We start from the raw sequence: 17,251 nt of genomic DNA on the forward strand, positions 1-17,251 counted from the left end.
CTCGGTCTTACCCGTGCAGACGCCGTTCTGCCGGATGAAGCCAGGAGGGCACCAGGCCCGGCCCGTGCTCAGGGCTCTGGGGCCCGGTTGGAGGGAGACCCAGGCGTGGTAGGACCCAGCGGGGACGGGGGCGCGGGGACGCAGCCAGGCCACCAAGGGGTCCCGGTGGCTGACGGTGGTCACGTTTGGTCCACTGCGCTCCAGCGGGGCGCAAGTCTTGCCGTCTCGGAGGAGGGTCTGGCCTGGCGGGCACAGGCAGCGGTAGCTGCCCTGGAGGTTGAGGCACTGGTAGGCACAGCTCCGGGGCAGCTGCCGGCACTCGTTGATATCTGGAGAGGAGCAGAGCCAGGCAGGGTGCCAAGGTGGCTCAGGGCGCGCGGCAGCCGCTCCACTGGGCTCCAGCCGCCTCTGCTGCTCTCCGGCCGTCCCCAGAATCCAGCTGCCTCACCCGTGCACACAGGCCTGCCCCCAAGCCCTCCCTCTCCTGGACCACCCCCAGCCTCCTCTCCTGCTCCAGCCTCTACTGCTCAGAGGGGACCCCCCACCGCCCCCAGCTCTGGGCTCCGGACCCCAGTGTCCCTCAGCACCCCTCCCTTCAGCCTCCTGGTGAGGTCCATTCCACCTGCAAAGCCTCTCTGAGACCCACCCACTTCTCTCCACCCGCCTCCTCCTCCTGGGCTCCCAGGGAAGGTGACCTGGCCGGGCAGGGGGTGAGGTTTTGGTGGAAACAGCAGGCAAAGCACGGATCAGGCACGTGCTGGGCACACAGTCGGTGTCGGCTGCTGTTCTGTTCACAGGACTCAGTGTCACCCTTTATAACCGATCCCTGCCCGTGAGCTGTGGGTGCTGACCAGGGTCCCAGGGAGGGCGTGGCTCTCCCCATACCTAGGCAGGGCAGGCCGGGGCCCTGGGCCCGGTACCCCCTGGGGCAGCCGCAGCGGTGCCCGCCTGGGGTGTTCTCACAGATCTGGCTGTAGTGACACTCGTCCGTCTGCTCCAGACACTCGTCCACATCTGGAAAGGCAGGGGCAAGGGCGGGGGGGTGGTGAGCCCACAGTCCCTCCCCCTAGGACATACCACGCGTCTCCTCATCTGGGCCTCATCTGCGTCCCCATCTCCAACTTCAGTGCCACCAGGAGGAATGCCAGCATTTGCCACCACCCTTCCTAATTATACCAGCTTTGGAGGGTAAGAGGGTTCTGGGTCCCAAAGAAGGAAGGGGCTTAAAAGGTGGGCTTTGGAGGCAGAGTCCTGGGTTTGGACTCAGCTCTGCCATGTCTCTTGATCCTTGAGATGGTAACTGTCCCTCTCTGAGCCTCAGTTTCCGCATCTGTAAAAAGGGGTCACGATAGGACTCCTTCATGGGATCATGGGGAGAAAACTGGATCATATGCACCTGAAGGGCTTAGGACCCTGGTCTATGGGCCGGGCTCAAAAACTGGTGAGAAGAAAGGAAGGGAGGGCGGGAGGAAGGCAGGAGCAGCCCTAGAAATGGGATGAAATGGGATGAAATAGTGGGATGACTGCCTCTTCTGAGTCCAAGTTTACCTCGCTCTCCCCCTCCACTGACGGCCTCTCTTGGGGAAACCAGGAGGACCCACAGTCATGAAAGCCTAGAATTCTAGAACAGGAAGGACCCTAGAGGTCACCCATCCAGGGGTGGCACCTAGGTTTTGTCTCAAAGGCCCACTGCCACTGATTCCTAGTAGCCACTGTAGCTGGAGCAGCTGTGTTGAGAAGGATTCAGAGGCTGTCTGTGGGCTGGACCATGACCCACGAGGGGAAAGAGGGGAAGTGGCAGTAGATGTGGCACACGTGTGCCATCCCTGACTTGGTCCCCCTTCATCAGGCAGATGAGAAACCGGAGACCCAGAAAGGAAAAGACACTTGCCAAAGGGACTCAAGTCACCAGCAGCCAGGCTGGGTCAGGACTCAGACCTCCTGAGCCCAGCTCAGGCTTTCTCCCCGGCCTCACTCGACTCCTTCTGCCGAGAGAGTTCCAGTTTCCCTGAAGGCCCAGCGTCCCAGTGACACACAGCATGCCCTCTGCTGAACCCTGGCAACCACTGGGTCCCCGGGAGTCGGGACAGCCCGGCACCCTGCCCCTGTCACCTTCACAGCCGGCTCCATCAGTGGCCACCCGGAAGCCGGGCCCGCAGTCAGGGAGGCAGCGGTAGGACCCCAGCAGGTTCACGCAGCGCTGTCCCTCTCGGCAAGGGTCGGGCTCCCAAGCGCACTCGTCCACATCTGGGGGGCGGACGGGGGCAGGGGCTGCATGAACACTTGTCCCCAGGCCCAGCCTATCCACACAGCCTTTGTCCTTAGGCCCAGAAGCCCCTGGCAGGAAGGTCCCCGCCCCTCCTGCTAGCTCTGTCCATCATCTCGGCACCCCCAGACACACAGAGCCTCCTCTGAGGGGCCCGGAGGCCCTGGCCTGGAGCATCTGAAGTGAGGCTGCGATAATGCCCTTTGGGTGCCCCGAAGAGACTCGGCCACACCAGGCCCCGCGGGTGGGATGGAGGGACACAGGTGTGGGATCAGAGTCCAGACAGCGTCCCAGGGTCAGATTCATCGTCCAGCAGCTTCATTACGGGGGCAAGCAGGGCAAGCAGGCCAGACGGGTATCAGCTCACTTCCAAGCCCGGTGGACTGGAAATGCCTGCTGAGGGCTGGGAAGGCTGCTGAGGCCGCGTCCAGGCTCAGCGGGTGTGCGCGCCGCGAGCACGTGGCGGCCACGTGCGTGTCTTTAGAGATCCCCATCGCCCCCGGTGCTTGAGCCTCTCCCCTCTGTGGCCCTCAAAGTAAGAAGTTCTCAGTGGGAACAGGGCATGGGAACCCCTAGGTTCACGTGCCCTGAGGGATGTGCCCCCTGGCCAGGGTCCCAGCCCCGGAATCTCCCTGAGCACACCTGGGCCGGGTCCAAGACGAGCCTCTCCACCTGGGGCCCACTCACCTCTGCAGGTCCTTTCGTCCCTGGCCAGGGTGAAGCCAGCTGGGCAGGAGCAAGAGAAGCGGCCGGGCACGTTGCGGCAGGAGTGGGCGCAGGGGCTGGGACTGCGCGAGCACTCGTCCCTGTCTGCGGGGTGGGGAGTGGTCCGGTGGTCTGTGCTCACGGGCCCTCCAGCCCTCCGTCCCTCCCAGGCTGAGGCCTCCCTCGTCCCTGCCGGGGTGGGGAGGCGTGCTCACCCACGCAAAACTCTCCCTGGGTGTCCAGCTCAAAGCCCTCTGGGCAGCCGACTTCATTCTCTTCTGCTAGGCAAAGGGGACAGACCCTGAGGACACGAGGGCCCCAGTGCCCAAGGTGCCCGGGGATAGAGAGCCCAGGCCCTTGTGGGGGCCCTGGCAGGATCAGGATGGGGCAGTGGGGGGGTGGAGAGGGGACGGGGTCCTTACCAGCTTGCAGGGCCGTGGAGAGCTGGAAGCGCAGGGCCTTGGCCTCGGGGTCGAAGGCCGAGCTGACAGCGGAGGCCCGCAGGTGCTGCACCAGCTGGGGCTGGGGGCCCTGGGCCGCGTCGTACCGGATGCTGTGGTTGCCGCGCAGGAACGACAGGAGGCCGTCCTGCAGGAAGCTCTGCGTGGAGCCCACAAAGAGCCGGCCGGGCCCCGTCTGCACGTACTGCTCCTGGAAGTCCTGCAAGAGGCCAGCGGGGAGGACATCACGACGTCGACTTCCAAGGGGCGAGGGACCCTCCGCCCCCAGTGGGGATGCTGGGGTGAGGGCCTGGTGGGCCTTTCAGCTCTTCTTCCAACCAGCTGGGCACCCTCGAGCTGTCTGCGAAGCTGGGCCAGAGCGCCCTCCTGCCGTGGGGTTACTCCTCCCCTGGGCCCAGCCAGGCCACGCCCCAGACCCTGCTGGGGAGTCAGGAAGGAAAGTGGGCCCGGCTGTTCGGGGAGGGCTGGGGCAGGACATGCCACTCTCTCGCGTGCGCCCCATCTGCACACCCCAGGGCTCTCCCCCCACCTGCACTTGCAGATCTGCGTCCGCCAGGCTCTCGGGGACGATGCCATTGACCACCACGTCGAGGAGTAGGAAGCCATCGGGATCCAGGCCCCGGGCCACCTGGGTCATTGTGAGCAGCTCCCCTGCAATCCATCCCCACCCAGCCTGGAGTCACCTCGGGGGAGAGGCCCTGGGCTCAGACCTCAGCCCCACCTGGCCCACCTCGGGGAGACCCCCGCTCACCTGTGGCAAACTCCACATGCGACTCCTGCTGGAAGCGGCCGCCCGTCAGGGAGTGGCCGTTCAGGGCATCTCCACTCTCTCTGGCCAGAGCCCAGTAGATGGGGGCGATGGCGACCACAAGCACCCGCATCAGAGGCCCTGGACGGGGTGACACAGAGGCTGGGTTAGAGCCAGACCCCGAGGGCAGCCGCTCTCCTGCCCAAGATCTCTCTGCAGCTCCCTACTGCCCCCAGGAGAGCTCGCCCCTTTGCCTCCCTACCCAGGCCTAGCCCGTGATTGCCTGGGCCAGGAATTAGGTCAGAAGGTGGGACGCGGTGAAGACAAAAACTACTTCGCGGAGTAGTTGTGAAAATTAGCAAAATATATTTATACAAAAAAGTGCCTTTAATATTCAACTGAATTCAATAAATATTGAGGGCTACCGGGTCACCACAGAGCATGGGACTGCATCGACCATCACTACATACACGCTGGACCAAGCAGAAAATCAACTAGGAGACACCTAACTTGCAGACACCTTGCAGAAGAGCCTGGAAGAGGGAGGATGGTTCTAAACCACTGACTTGGAAGAAAGAGCCCAGAAGTGCCCTGGACACGGATTCTCAGACCTTTTCCCGCGATGCCCAGCCCTCCTCTCTGGCCAGGTGGGGTCTGGGACTGGGGAAGGGGCAAGGCTGTTTGCTTGGGGCCAGGGACGGTCCAGCTTCTCAGCCACACTGCTGGCTCAGAAGAGGTACAAGAGGGCTGATGTTCACAGGAGCCAGCTGGGCCCCTGTCCCTGGGAGCAGAAACGTCTCGGCCTCTCTGTGCCTCTGCTTCCACTAAACAGAGCCAGGCACGCCCGGCCTGGAGCCAGATGCTTCTCCACGGTTCCTGCTCCTGAAGCTGGAAGAAGCAGCTACACCTGGGCAGCGTCTCACTTCACTCCCTCTCTGCCGACAGCCAGCCCGGAGTGACCCCCCCACCCGCAAGCCAGAGTCCCCTGACCCCCCACTGCTCACACAGTCTGTGGTCAAGGGCAGCTCTGGAGGGGCTGCTCTTAGCAAAGCCCCTGTCAACACAGCCCTCTCCCTGCTCTGGACCCCCATGAGGGGATGCAGGACCCCCTGGGCAGGGTGAGACGGCAGAGTCCATTACAGCAGCGTCTGTAATGTCTCTCCAGAACATTCCATTTGCTTAGGACACACTATTTTACGAATCTGTTTGAAAGTGGACATGTCTTGGTTCTCTGGGCCTTCTAGCTTATTTTACTCTCCACGTTTCCCCTTTTCTGTCCCCTGCAGCCCACATCCCTTACTCCTTGCTAGTGACCCCTTCCCTTCGGTAGCAGCTCCTGCCTTAACAGTGGGAAGAAAACCTCACATAGCAATCAGTGGTTTCAAAAGTCACAGTCTGACCCTGCATTCACATAATACTGGTAATTTCGCACTCTCGGGCTGATCTTAAATGCAGTTATTTTGTTTGGTTGGGGGCTGTGGGGTGGAGAGGAGGTGGCCTGCACCTCGATCCACTTTGACTCAGACTCAGCTCAGGTCGGAGGGTCCCCAGACGCAGGAGGTGCTCTGGCCCCCACTTACCCACACTCGCAGGGATGTGGCTGATGCTGCTGCAGATGGTGGTGACCCCAGAACGTGCCTCCTGTTGCACGCTGGTGTTGAGGACAGCCGTACCAAATTTCTGCCCATTGATCACCCCAGTCATGCTGCCCCGGCTCCCCCGGGGCTCCCCTGTGAGGAAGGAAGAGAACAAGAGCGACACTATCCACCTCTGTGCCCTCAGGGATATGCAGGTACTGTTTTCCATTTCATGAAGGAGTAAACCGAGGCTCAGAGAGGGGCAGTAACTTGCCCAAGGACACACAGCTAATGGGCGATGAACTCAACACTCAGGGGATCCTGGCTTCTAGACAGAAGGGAGACGTTTAAGAGGAGCCCCACACAGGGACGGTACCAGCTTCTAATTCTGGCTCTGCCATCACCTTCTTGAAAACCTGGGCACATCTGGCCCCCAAGCCACACCTGAGTTGGCTTATCTATAAAATGAGGAGGTGGGACCACAGATGCACCACAGACCTGTTGGGTTCTAAAATGCCAAGTGATGGGGGCGGGGGGCCTGGCACACTGGAGGAGGCAGGGCACCGGGCCAGGAAATGAATGCTGCCACCTGAACGCTTCCCATTCCATCAGTGGCCCTGGCTCCAGCTGCCCTGCAGCTGGCCCTGCTGGGGGGGGTTGAATTCCTAGCAGCCGCCAGGCAGTCTGCTAGCAGACGCTCTTCAGCACTAATCAAATGGATTCCACAGGCACAGGGGGATGCTTCCTCTGGCTAATGGGCCAGCTGCCTCGTTTGGACAGATGGCAAGAGACAGAAGCTAGCCTGACTCTCCACTCACCAGCCCTCAGGGGAAATTGACAACGAATTGCCAATGATCTGTCAAAAAACTAACATACAACACTCCACTGCCAAGATCCTAAGTGGGTAGATCGGGGGCTGGTTAATTCTGGATTCCAGGAAGCAACGCCATTTCCTGCAGCCCTTAGCTGGGGTTGGATGAGATTTGATGCCCATCTGGGATGTCTCTCGTCAATACCTGCAGCTCTGGGATTTATGGGGGGGACAGGAAAAGGCCAGGAACCTTCCCCTGGCCTTGTAATAACGGGGTAAGGAGGTGTCGGGAGCAGCAGATAAGAAGGCAGCAGCATGACCCTGGCAGTTTTAGAAGGGGACAGGAAATTGGAGGCCAGGAATGACAAGCCACTGGCAACCTTCTCAGACATGAGGTGACTCAGCAGCCTCTTGTCCCCCACAAGGCCAGGATGCCCCTCCCCAGACTTATGGGAAAGGAGGGAGAGAGTTAGGGGGCCTCAACGCCTTTGAATATCTTTTATATAGCAATGTCCCTTGAAGGAATTTATCCTATAGAAATATTCAGTCCAGCACACAAAGATGTGCACCACAGGACGGTGTTTGGAGGGGAAACTGGGAGAAAAAAAAACAACCCACAAACCCGTTGTTTATTTAATGAAGCCAACAGCAATTAAGTTTAAAACATGTTCCTATGGGGCTTCCCTGGTGGCGCAGTGGTTGGGAGTCCGCCTGCCGATGCAGGGGACACGGGTTCGTGCCCTGGTCCGGGAAGATCCCGCATGCCGCGGAGCAGCTGGGCCCGTGAGCCATGTCCGCTGAGCCTGCGAGTCCGGAGCCTGTGCTCCGCAATGGGAGAGGCCACAACAGTGAGAGGCCCGCGTACCGCAAAAAACAAAACAACAACAACAAAAAACATGTTCCTATGGAATGGTATGAAATCATTACAGAAGGTGTGAACTAGGCTACTGTCCATGATAGAGTAAGAAAATATGGCATGCTGTAAACACAACTTGTACACTTGACCTCATTTGTAAAAAGAAAGAAGTATCTCTTTACATCCAGAGAAAAAGTGTAGAAATATATACCCCAGATAATTACCTGAGCTATTTCTAAATGAATTATGGGAGCTAACTGATCATTACTTTTATCTTCACACATTTAAAAAAATTATCTGGCCTTTCTACAATTAACATACACAAGGTACAAATTAGTTGTTTCCATTAAAAAAGTAAGGATGCTGTTATGGGTTGAACTGTGTCCTCCTGCTGAAGTCCTAACCCTCGGTACCCGAGCACGTGACCTTATTTGAATGTAGGGTCTGTGTACAGAGGTACCCATGTTAACATGAGGTCGTGAGGGTGGGCCCTAACCTAATATGACTGGTGTCCTCATATAAAGGGGAAATTTAGAGACAGACACGAGCACAGGGAGGATGCCACGTGATCATGAAGGCAGAGAGAGGGGTGCCGCTTCTTCAATCAAGGAACTCCAGCAAACTCCCAGAAGCTAGGGGAGAGGCCTGCAGTAGATTCTCTATCATATATCTCAGAAGCAACCAACCCTGCTGGCACCTGGATCTTAGATTTTCACCCTCCAGAACTACAAGATCATACACTTCTGTTGTTTTAGGCCCTGCTGGGCAGGGAATCCCACCCCTGTCCACAAAGGTCTGGGCAAGGAGGTTCCATACCTCTCACGGCCAGGAAGGCCCGAGCTGTGGCAGAGCCCAGGAGGTTGTGAGCAACGCACTCATATGCGCCCGCATCCCCAGCCTCCACTCGCTCCAGCCACAGGCTCCCGTCCATTAGGGTCCTGAGCCGCCGGCTGGTCCGCAAGGGCTGGCCCGCTCGCAGCCACTGCACCGTGGGCACCGGCTCTCCAGAGGCCTGGCACCGCAGGGCCACGGCATCCCCAGATCTCACTGTCACGTCTTGGGGCTTCACCTGGAACACCGGGGCACCTGTGGGAGGTCCAGGGCAGCTTTTAGAAACATCTTATTATTTTTGTATACAGGCACACGTTGGAGATACTGCGCGTTCAGTTCCAGACCTCCGCAATAGAGCAAATATCACAATAAAGTGAATCACATGAATTTTTTGGTTTCCTAGAGCATATAAAAAGGATGTTTATACTGTAGTCTATTACGTGTGCAATAGCATTATGTCTAAAACGACAACCTATATATCTTAATTTAAAAATAACTGATTGCGGGGCTTCCCTGGTGGCGCAGTGGTTGGGAGTCCGCCTGCCGATGCAGGGGACGCGGGTTCGTGCCCCGGTCCGGGAGGATCCCACGTGCCGCGGAGCGGCTGGGTCCGTGAGCCATGGCAGCTGAGCCTGCGCGTCCGGAGCCTGTGCTCCGCAACGGGAGGGGCCACGGCGGTGAGAGGCCTGCATACCGCAAAAAATAAATAAATAAAAAGACGTCTTTCTTGATCACCCCCCAAAATTGCCTGAACTTTGAATTACTCCACAACCATGCTCCGCTTCATTGATGGAAGATGGGAGTTTTATTTTAATTTTCAGAAGTTTGCCTTTAATTTTTAAAGGCAATGTGTCTCAGTGCAGACATCTTTGGGTTTATCCTGTTTGAGTTTTCCTCAGCTCCTTGAATTTGTAGGTTTACGTATCTGGTGAAATTTTGGGGAATTTCAGCTCTTGTTTCTTTGATTACTTCTCACCTGTCTTTCTCCTTTCCTTCTGAGGCTCTAATGAATGAATGTGAGATCTTTTGGGGGTAGTCCCACAGATCACTGAGGCCCTGTTCATTTTTTTCCCCAGTCTATTTTCTGTTGTTCAGACTAGTTAAATTCTACTGTTATATCTTCAAATTTGCTAATTCTTTCCTCTGTCCTCTTTGTACAATTACACCCATCCACTGAGTTTTTAATTTTGTTTATTATAAATTTAGTGTTAATTTGGTTCTTCTTTATATCAGTTTCCTTGCTGAGATCTTCTACTTTTTCACGTTTAAGCATGTTCACAGCTGCTCACGGCCACTTTCAAGTCCTTGTTGAGTTGAGATTTTCCTTGTTCTTGGTATGGTGAATGAGTTTCAAGTCTGAGTTGAAAGACTCTAGTTCTTTTGTTTTAACAGGCTGCCTCTGACGCTGCCACGGGAAGGAGGTGTGGCCTCATTATTTCCAGGTGAAGGTAGAAACCCCGCTTCCCCAGCTGGCCTCCACTGACACCCCAGAACAAGAAGGGGTGCTTTACCATCGCTGGGCAGTCACACAGTTCAGAGTTCACACTAGGCCTTCACGGATATCAGACCTGGCTGGGAGGGTGATTGCCCCCACTTGGCCTCATCTGACACCATGACCCCCTGCCCACCCCGCAGTGCGGGGAGAGGGGTGCCTCGGGACAGCAAGGAAAAGGCAGAAGTGTAGGTTTCCCACTTGGTCTTTGTGGATGGGTGTTTGGCTGGAACAGGGTGTCATTACCTAAGTTTTCTAGCTTGATATGCTGTCCTTTTTCTGGTCCTTTAGCAAGAGAGAGCAGACTTTTGGGGGGCCCTCATTTTTTATTTATTTTATTTTATTTTGTCTGAGCCCATTGGTATTTCCAGGTTGCTGGCTTCTGAAGCATCCTGCCCAGGATATATGAGGCAAGAAGAAAAACTAGGGATTTTGCTGCCATATCATCCCATAGGTCCCAAGATTCTTGGCCCACCCTTCTCTTCTCTACCTTTCAGAGTCTTTCAGTGTTTGTTTTCTATATAAAGTCTAGAGTTTTTAAGCTGTCCTTAGCGAGAGGCATAAGCAGAAGTGCCTCTAATTCCATCTTGCCTGGAACCAGAAACCTCCCTCCCTCACCCCCAACCACGACAAAAACTCTCAACAAACTAGGTATAAAAGGGAACTTCCTCAACCTGGTAAAGGGCATCTATAAAAACCCATAGCTGACATCATACTCAGTAGTGTAAGACTGAATGCTCTCCTCCCTAAGCTGGCGACGAGGCAAGGCTGCCTGCTCTGGCCACTCCTATTCAACCTTGTGTCAGAGGGTCTAATCAATGCCATAGGCAACATAGAGAAATTAAAGGTATCCAGAGGGGAAAGGAAGAGGTAAAACCGCTCTACTCATAGAAGACATGTGGAAAATCCTAAGGAATCTGCCAAAAAATTACTAGAACTAAATACTAATTTAGCAAGGTTGCAGGATTTAAGATCGAGATAACAAAACTCAATTGTATTTCTATGTATTAGCAATGAAAAATCCAAAAAATCAAACTAAGAGAAGAATTCCCCTTACAATAGCGTCAAAAATCAGGCAATACTTAGTAATCAATTTAACAAAAGTACAAGACTTGTACCCCGAAAACTACAAAATATCACTGAGAGAAATGGAAAAGATCTAAATAAATGGTATAGGACAACTGGATATCCATATGCCAAAAAAAAAAAAGAGGAATTTAGATCCTTAGCTCACACAAACATTAACTCAAATGGATTTGGCCTAAATATAAGAACAAAAACTGTAAAAATTACAGAAGACAATGTGACCTTAGGTTAAACAACGATTTTAAAAATATAACACGATCCATAAAATACTATTGGACTTCACCAAATTTGAACACTTTTGCTCTTCAAAGGCAAAATACAGGAAATGCAAATCCAGGCCACAGACTGGGAGAAAATATTTGCAAATCATCTATCTGATAAAGGACTTGTATCCAGACTGTGTAAACGACTTCTAGAACATATTAATAAGACAATCCAATTTAAAAACGAGCAAAAGACCTAAATAGGCACTTAGCCAAAGAAGTCATATGAAAGAGTAATAAACACATGAAAAGATGCTCAATATCATTAGTTATTAGGGAAATGCAAATTAAAACCACAGTGAGATACTACTTTGTAACCACAAGGATGGCTAAAATTTAAAAGACTGACATTACCAAGTGTTGGCAAGGATGTGGAGAAAACCAAAACCTCATACACTACTGGGAGGAAAGTAAAACTGTACAGCTAGTTTGGTGATTTCTTAAAAAGTGACCTATACAGTGATCAGGTCACCCAGTAATTAGACTCCCAGGAATCTCAAGAGAAAGAACATATATCCACACAAAGACATATACACAGATGTTCACAGCAGCATTATCCACAAGAGCCAAAAACTAGAAACAGTGACTGGGGAATGGATAAACATAATGTGGTCAATCCAGACAATGGAATACTGTTGAGCAATAAAAGGGAATGATGTACTGACATACGCTATAACATGGATGAACCCCCAAAACATCGGTAAGTGAAAGAAGTTGGAACCAAAAACTGCGTATGATTCCATGTATGTGAAATTACCAGAAAAGGTACATCTATAGGGACAGAAGGCAGATCAGCAGTTGCCTGGGGCTGGAGGTGGGAACGGAGATTGACTACGAATGGGCGGAGGGAACTTGGAAATATTCTAAAAATGGGTTGTACAATGCTATACATCTATTAAGAATCACCAAACTGTATACTTATAATGGGTGGATTTTTTCACTTAAAAATTGTGGTAAAAAACATATAACATAAAATTTACCATCTTCCTCGTTTTTAAGTGTACAGTTCAGCAGTGTTAACTGTATTCGCATTGTTGTGCAACCAGTACCACCATCCATCCCCAGAACTTTTTCATCTTGCCAAACTGAACCTATATCCATTAAACACTAATTCCCATTCCCCTCCCCCCAGCCCCTGGCAACCAGCATTCTGCTGCCCGTCTCTGAGAACTTGACTGCTCTAGGGACCTCATACAATTAGAATTATACAGTATTTGTCTTTTTGTGACCGGCTAATTTCACTTAACATGATGTCCTCAAGGCTCATCCATGTTGTAGCATGTGACAGAGTTTCCTTCTTTTTTAAGGGTGAATAATACGAATGGGTGAATTTTATGGTATATAAATTATGTCTCAATAAAGCTTTTTTTTAAAAAATTTAAAAAAAAAATTTTTTTTTTAATTTTTTTTGCGGTACGTGGGCCTCTCACCGTCGTGGCCTCCCCCGCTGCGGAGCACAGGCTCCGGACGCGCAGGCTCAGCGGCCATGGCTCACGGGCCCAGACGCTCCGCGGCATGTGGGATCTTCCCGGACCGGGGCACGAACCCGCGTCCCCTGCATCGGCAGGCGGACTCTCAACCACTGCGCCACCAGGGAAGCCCTAAAGCTATTTTTTAAAAAGGCAAAATTCTGGACGGTGATTCCCTCGAGAGGGGGTAGAGACTGGAAGGGGGCATGATGGGGGGGGCGGGTCTGGGAACTGTTACTGTTCTATTTTCGGATCCGGGTGCAGGTTACCTGGGTGGGTTCATGTTATGAAAATTCATTGAGCTGTACTCTTGTGACATGTACCCTCCTCCTGTGTGTGAATGTTCAATGAAAAGTTTCATTAAAAATCCTCATTTATTCCTGTTTTGTAAATAAGTTCATTTGTATCGTTTTTTTAGATTCCACATATAAGCAATATCATATGATATTTGTCTTTCTCTGTCTAACTTACTTCACTCAGTGTGACAGTCTCTGGGTTCATCCATGTTGCTGCAAATGGCATTATTTCATTCTGGTGGGGGAGGGATAAATTGGGAGATTGGGACTAACATATACAATACGCACTACTATATATAAAATAGATAACTAATAAGGACCTACTGTGTAGCACAGGGAACTCAATACTCTGTAATGACCTGTATGGGAATAGAATCTAAAAAAGAGTGGAGGTATATATATATATATGTATAACTGATTCACTTTGCTGTACGGCAGAAACTAACAACATTGTAAATCAATGATACTCCAATAAATTTTTTTAAAATCCCTATTTAAACTTATTGTTAGCTATAACCTGCTTGGCAAACACAGGAGTTGTCTCTATGATCTCAATGACAGTTTTGAGTTCTGAATAAACAGGCCCCCCAGGCCTGGCTGCTGGGTCCCCAGTACTCACCAGCCCCTAATTTCCATTCCACATTGGGGAGACAGTTCATGGGACTTCAACTGTGTGTTCTGAACAAAGATTCAGAATGGTCCTCTATTCCCATCACACAGCCTGGGCGGCGGCAGCCACAGCCTCGGCACAGCTGCCCCCTGGGCGCCCACCTCACTGGGTGCCCACCTCACCTGGTCCCCACCCAGGGCCCAGGAAAGGTGGGGCTGAGACTCACTCTGCAGCACAAGGACCACCACTTTCTCCACCGCACCCAGCTCATTCTCCGCCAGGCACTGGTATCGTCCCGCGTCGTCCTTCTGTGGGTGGGCATGGGAGCGGGGGCGTGGCATTCAGGAGAGGAGGACGAGGGGGCGGGGAGCATCTGGGGACAGCTGGGCACAGACAGGGGCACCTGGAGCATGACCCATCTAACCAGGAGGAGCTTAGAGCATAAGCCAGCCAGGGGCCCGCAGATTCCACCAGAGGGGCTTCCATGGCTGCCTGTCAATAGAATCCAAAGAGAATCCAGCCCCTTTCACCCCTGGAACTTGGGGTGGTGACAACTCATTGCTCTAAGGGGAGCTATACGCTGCAGAAGCATGATTTAGATCCACCTCTTCCAAACTGTGTACGTTAAAGTATTATGACTCCACGGCACATTATTAGGAATTCCTTAGAAAACGGGTTTTGTGTTGGAGCAAGTTTGGGAAACACTGAGTTAGACAAGAACAGGTTTCAGCACTGCAGGCTCCCTGGGGCTTTTATTGTGCGAGTGCGCACTTCGAGTCTTCCAGAGGGGGAGGGTTTGCAGCACTTCCTGGCCTTGGTGATAGGGAAGTTTCTTCCCAGGATATCCACGACCATGGCAGTGATGCAACTCAGGAAGAATCCTGGCTCAGATTCGCTTCCAGTGGCAGCACCACCATGAGATGGAGCTGGGGCAGCCTGAGGCCACTGTCCACGCCCAGAAGATAATATCCCGGAGGCCACTCCCAAGGGACTGTCAGCGGGCAGCACGGCATGCAATTAAGAGTATAGATTTGGGCATCAGTCCGAGATGGGACCGAATCCGGGCTCCAGTGTTCACCATGTCTCTGGAGCCTCAGTTTCCCCATCTCTAAAACGGGGATAATAACCGATAAGATTGTTGTGAGCATCAAATGAAATCATGCTCCCTAACTGTGAGGCACGGTGCCTGGTCCACAGCAAATACTCAGGTCACGGCAACCCTTACTGCTGCTGCTGCTGCTGCTGCCTTTACCAGTCTGAGACAGGCTCCAAGATGGGCAAGATCAAGGACCTCTAAGATGAGTCCTTGACATCATCGCACTGTGGAATTCTGCAGGACCACTGGGACTTGGGACACAGAAGGGAAGGGAAGCAGGGGCTGCCCCCGAGCTCAAGGCTTTGGAAATGGCGTGGAGTAGGAATCAGGAGACCTGGGCTGGGGTCCTGCCTCAGGTGCTTACGGGCTGTGGGCCTCTCTGACCCTCAGTGTCTTCATCTGTAAAATGAGGCACTCTTATCCGCTTACTCTGCTCCATGGGGTTGTTATTAGTAACATATATTGGCCTTACTGAGGGGCCGATCACTCTTAAGCACCTGGTGTGGGTCATCTCACTGATTTCTCGCTATAAATCTATGAGGCAGAACCGTTATTAGCCCCATTGAATGGATGAGGTAATTGAGGCACAGAGAAGTTAAGCCACTGGCTGGAGGTCACCCTAGTTAGTCAGGCGAGGATCTCTGGGTACAGGCAGGAAAATGCTTTGTAGACTGTAGAGGGTGGTGCCAACCTAAAGAACCGTCTTGGATAATCAGACAAAGTGGAGGGTTGTCCCAGGTGGCCCCAGCCCAGGCCCCGCCTTGCCTCGGTCCTATGGATGGTCAACGAGCCATTCTGCAGCCTGTGCCGGAGCCGGCTTCCCTGCAGCAGCAGGCCATCTTTGATCCAGTGGATGTCGGGTGCTGGCTCTCCACGGACCACACAGTCCAGCCGGACGCTGCCCCCAACAGGTTCCACCAGGTAGGAAAAAGCCTCCCCTTGTAGGACAGGAGCCTCTGCACAAGGTGACAGTGGACAAGGAGAGAGAAAGGAGGTTTTCTTCAGGCTAAAATTCCCATAAATTCATCCCCAAAAGCCTGCCAGACAGACCCCAGGAACCTATGGAGGTTCCTGCTGGCTCAGCACGGCTGTGTGGAGTCAATACATCTGGGATGGCATACAGCTTCCATGTCGCAGGTCAAGTGAACTAGACTGGCAGTGGCTGCCAGGAACACTGTGCTGAGAAGGATTTGAAGTTGAGTGGGGATAGTGCTATGATTGATTAGTGATGCCTGAGACAGGCACAGGAGGGGAGAAAGTGTATGAGTGTCATACACTCGCGCTCAGAGATGGATTAGCCCAGCGGCAGGGTACTTCGGAAAACAAGGACTACACGACCATTAGGACACCTCTGTCGGACATAGCAACACTAAGACATCCCTGATTCTCATTTCATGCAACTCTTAAACCACTCTTGGATGCCCTGTGCTGGTTTTCATCCCTGCCGGTTTCCTGAGGTTGAATCTACCAACAGTACAGTTGAATCCTGGTGCCTTGGGCAGCTCATTCCCCTCCATCGAGCCTCACCCTCCCATCCTAAAGTTGGACATACAAGTCACAGTGACATGAGGGTTACTGTGCAGGGCTGTGGGGGGCAGGGTTGTGGGGAGCAACCGGCAGGCTGGCAAGATTCACGCATTGTGTGCCAGGGTACCTTGGCCCCCATCCCCCTCCCACATGGACACCATCCAGCTGAGGGCAGTGCTTCAGGCTGATGAGTCAGATCTCAGTTCTCCCTACAGCCGGTCATCTGGGGAGGGTAAAAAATACTGATGTCGAGGCCTCACCTTTCCTGAGTCGGGGGTAGAACCTGGGCCTCGGTATTTTATAAAGCCCCCCAGGAGATCCTACTGCCCAGCCAGGGTGGAGAGGTACTAGTTCAGAGATTAGGAGGCCAGTTTCTTCGAAAAACCACTAGGTTGGGTCAGCAGAGGTCTGGAGAAAGACCACATGGTCACTCCCTACCCTTCACGTGGACGAAGCTGACCGCCTGCACTCGGTCCACTCTGTTCTCGGCCCAGCACACGTAGGTCCCGCTGTCCTCTCTGGTGACTGCCATCCGCTGCAGTGTGCTGCCCCCGTTCTGCTCGGTCACTCCCTCTGTGGCAGAGAAAGAGATGCCCCAGGGGGCTCTGAGCTCAGGGTGCCAGGGACCTCCTGCCCTGAACACTTAACTCAGGCCTCGGTATCCAGCAGGTGCTTCATAAAGGCACAAAGCGTCCCCTCCCTGCTGGAAGCCTCAGCAAGTGGGATGCTATCGTGGCAGGCACAGGATCAGGAGATGAGGAGGAGGTTGAAGACCTGCCTTTCCTCATTTTCAAGTCCACACCGCGAGTATGGCGAGTGGCCAAGGGTAGGTCTTCAGGGGGCCTATTAACATGTGGCATTTATAGAGATATTGTCATGCGTTACATATAGATGGATGCTATATTTTTAAATTAATTTTTAGGGGGGCTGTACCACACTGCATGAGGGATCTTATTTCCCTGACCAGGAATCGAACCCGTGCCCCCTGCAGTGGAAGCGCAGAGTCTTAACCACAGGACCCCCAGGGAAGTCCCGAGATAGATGCTCTTAACAGCCTTTGTTTTCCCTGTAATCCTTAGACAGTGCCCCTCCACCAGGAATAAGGACACGTGCTACACCGACGGGGCATTTACTTGGGCGAGGCCTTGCCAGGCGAA

General features: G+C 53.3%; 1 protein-coding gene across 1 annotated transcript in view; it reads right to left on the bottom strand.

Annotated features, from left to right (window-relative positions):
- Nucleotides 1–17,251, bottom strand: part of HMCN2 (hemicentin 2) — a gene marked incomplete at its 5' end in the record, with an annotated part of 150,996 nt that overhangs the window by 3,665 nt on the left and 130,080 nt on the right. Inside the window, 13 exons of the mRNA XM_082656533.1 lie at nucleotides 12–329; nucleotides 886–1,014; nucleotides 2,113–2,247; nucleotides 2,954–3,076; nucleotides 3,187–3,249; nucleotides 3,394–3,631; nucleotides 3,962–4,083; nucleotides 4,184–4,321; nucleotides 5,761–5,910; nucleotides 8,241–8,510; nucleotides 13,698–13,779; nucleotides 15,333–15,523; nucleotides 16,533–16,667. Of these exons, the coding sequence (XP_082512659.1) occupies nucleotides 12–329; nucleotides 886–1,014; nucleotides 2,113–2,247; nucleotides 2,954–3,076; nucleotides 3,187–3,249; nucleotides 3,394–3,631; nucleotides 3,962–4,083; nucleotides 4,184–4,321; nucleotides 5,761–5,910; nucleotides 8,241–8,510; nucleotides 13,698–13,779; nucleotides 15,333–15,523; nucleotides 16,533–16,667 (2,094 nt within the window). The remainder of the gene's footprint in view (nucleotides 1–11; nucleotides 330–885; nucleotides 1,015–2,112; nucleotides 2,248–2,953; nucleotides 3,077–3,186; nucleotides 3,250–3,393; nucleotides 3,632–3,961; nucleotides 4,084–4,183; nucleotides 4,322–5,760; nucleotides 5,911–8,240; nucleotides 8,511–13,697; nucleotides 13,780–15,332; nucleotides 15,524–16,532; nucleotides 16,668–17,251) is intronic.

This window comes from Grampus griseus (genome assembly GCF_964374135.1).
Source record: "Grampus griseus genome assembly, chromosome: 6".
Lineage (NCBI taxonomy): Eukaryota > Metazoa > Chordata > Mammalia > Artiodactyla > Delphinidae > Grampus > Grampus griseus.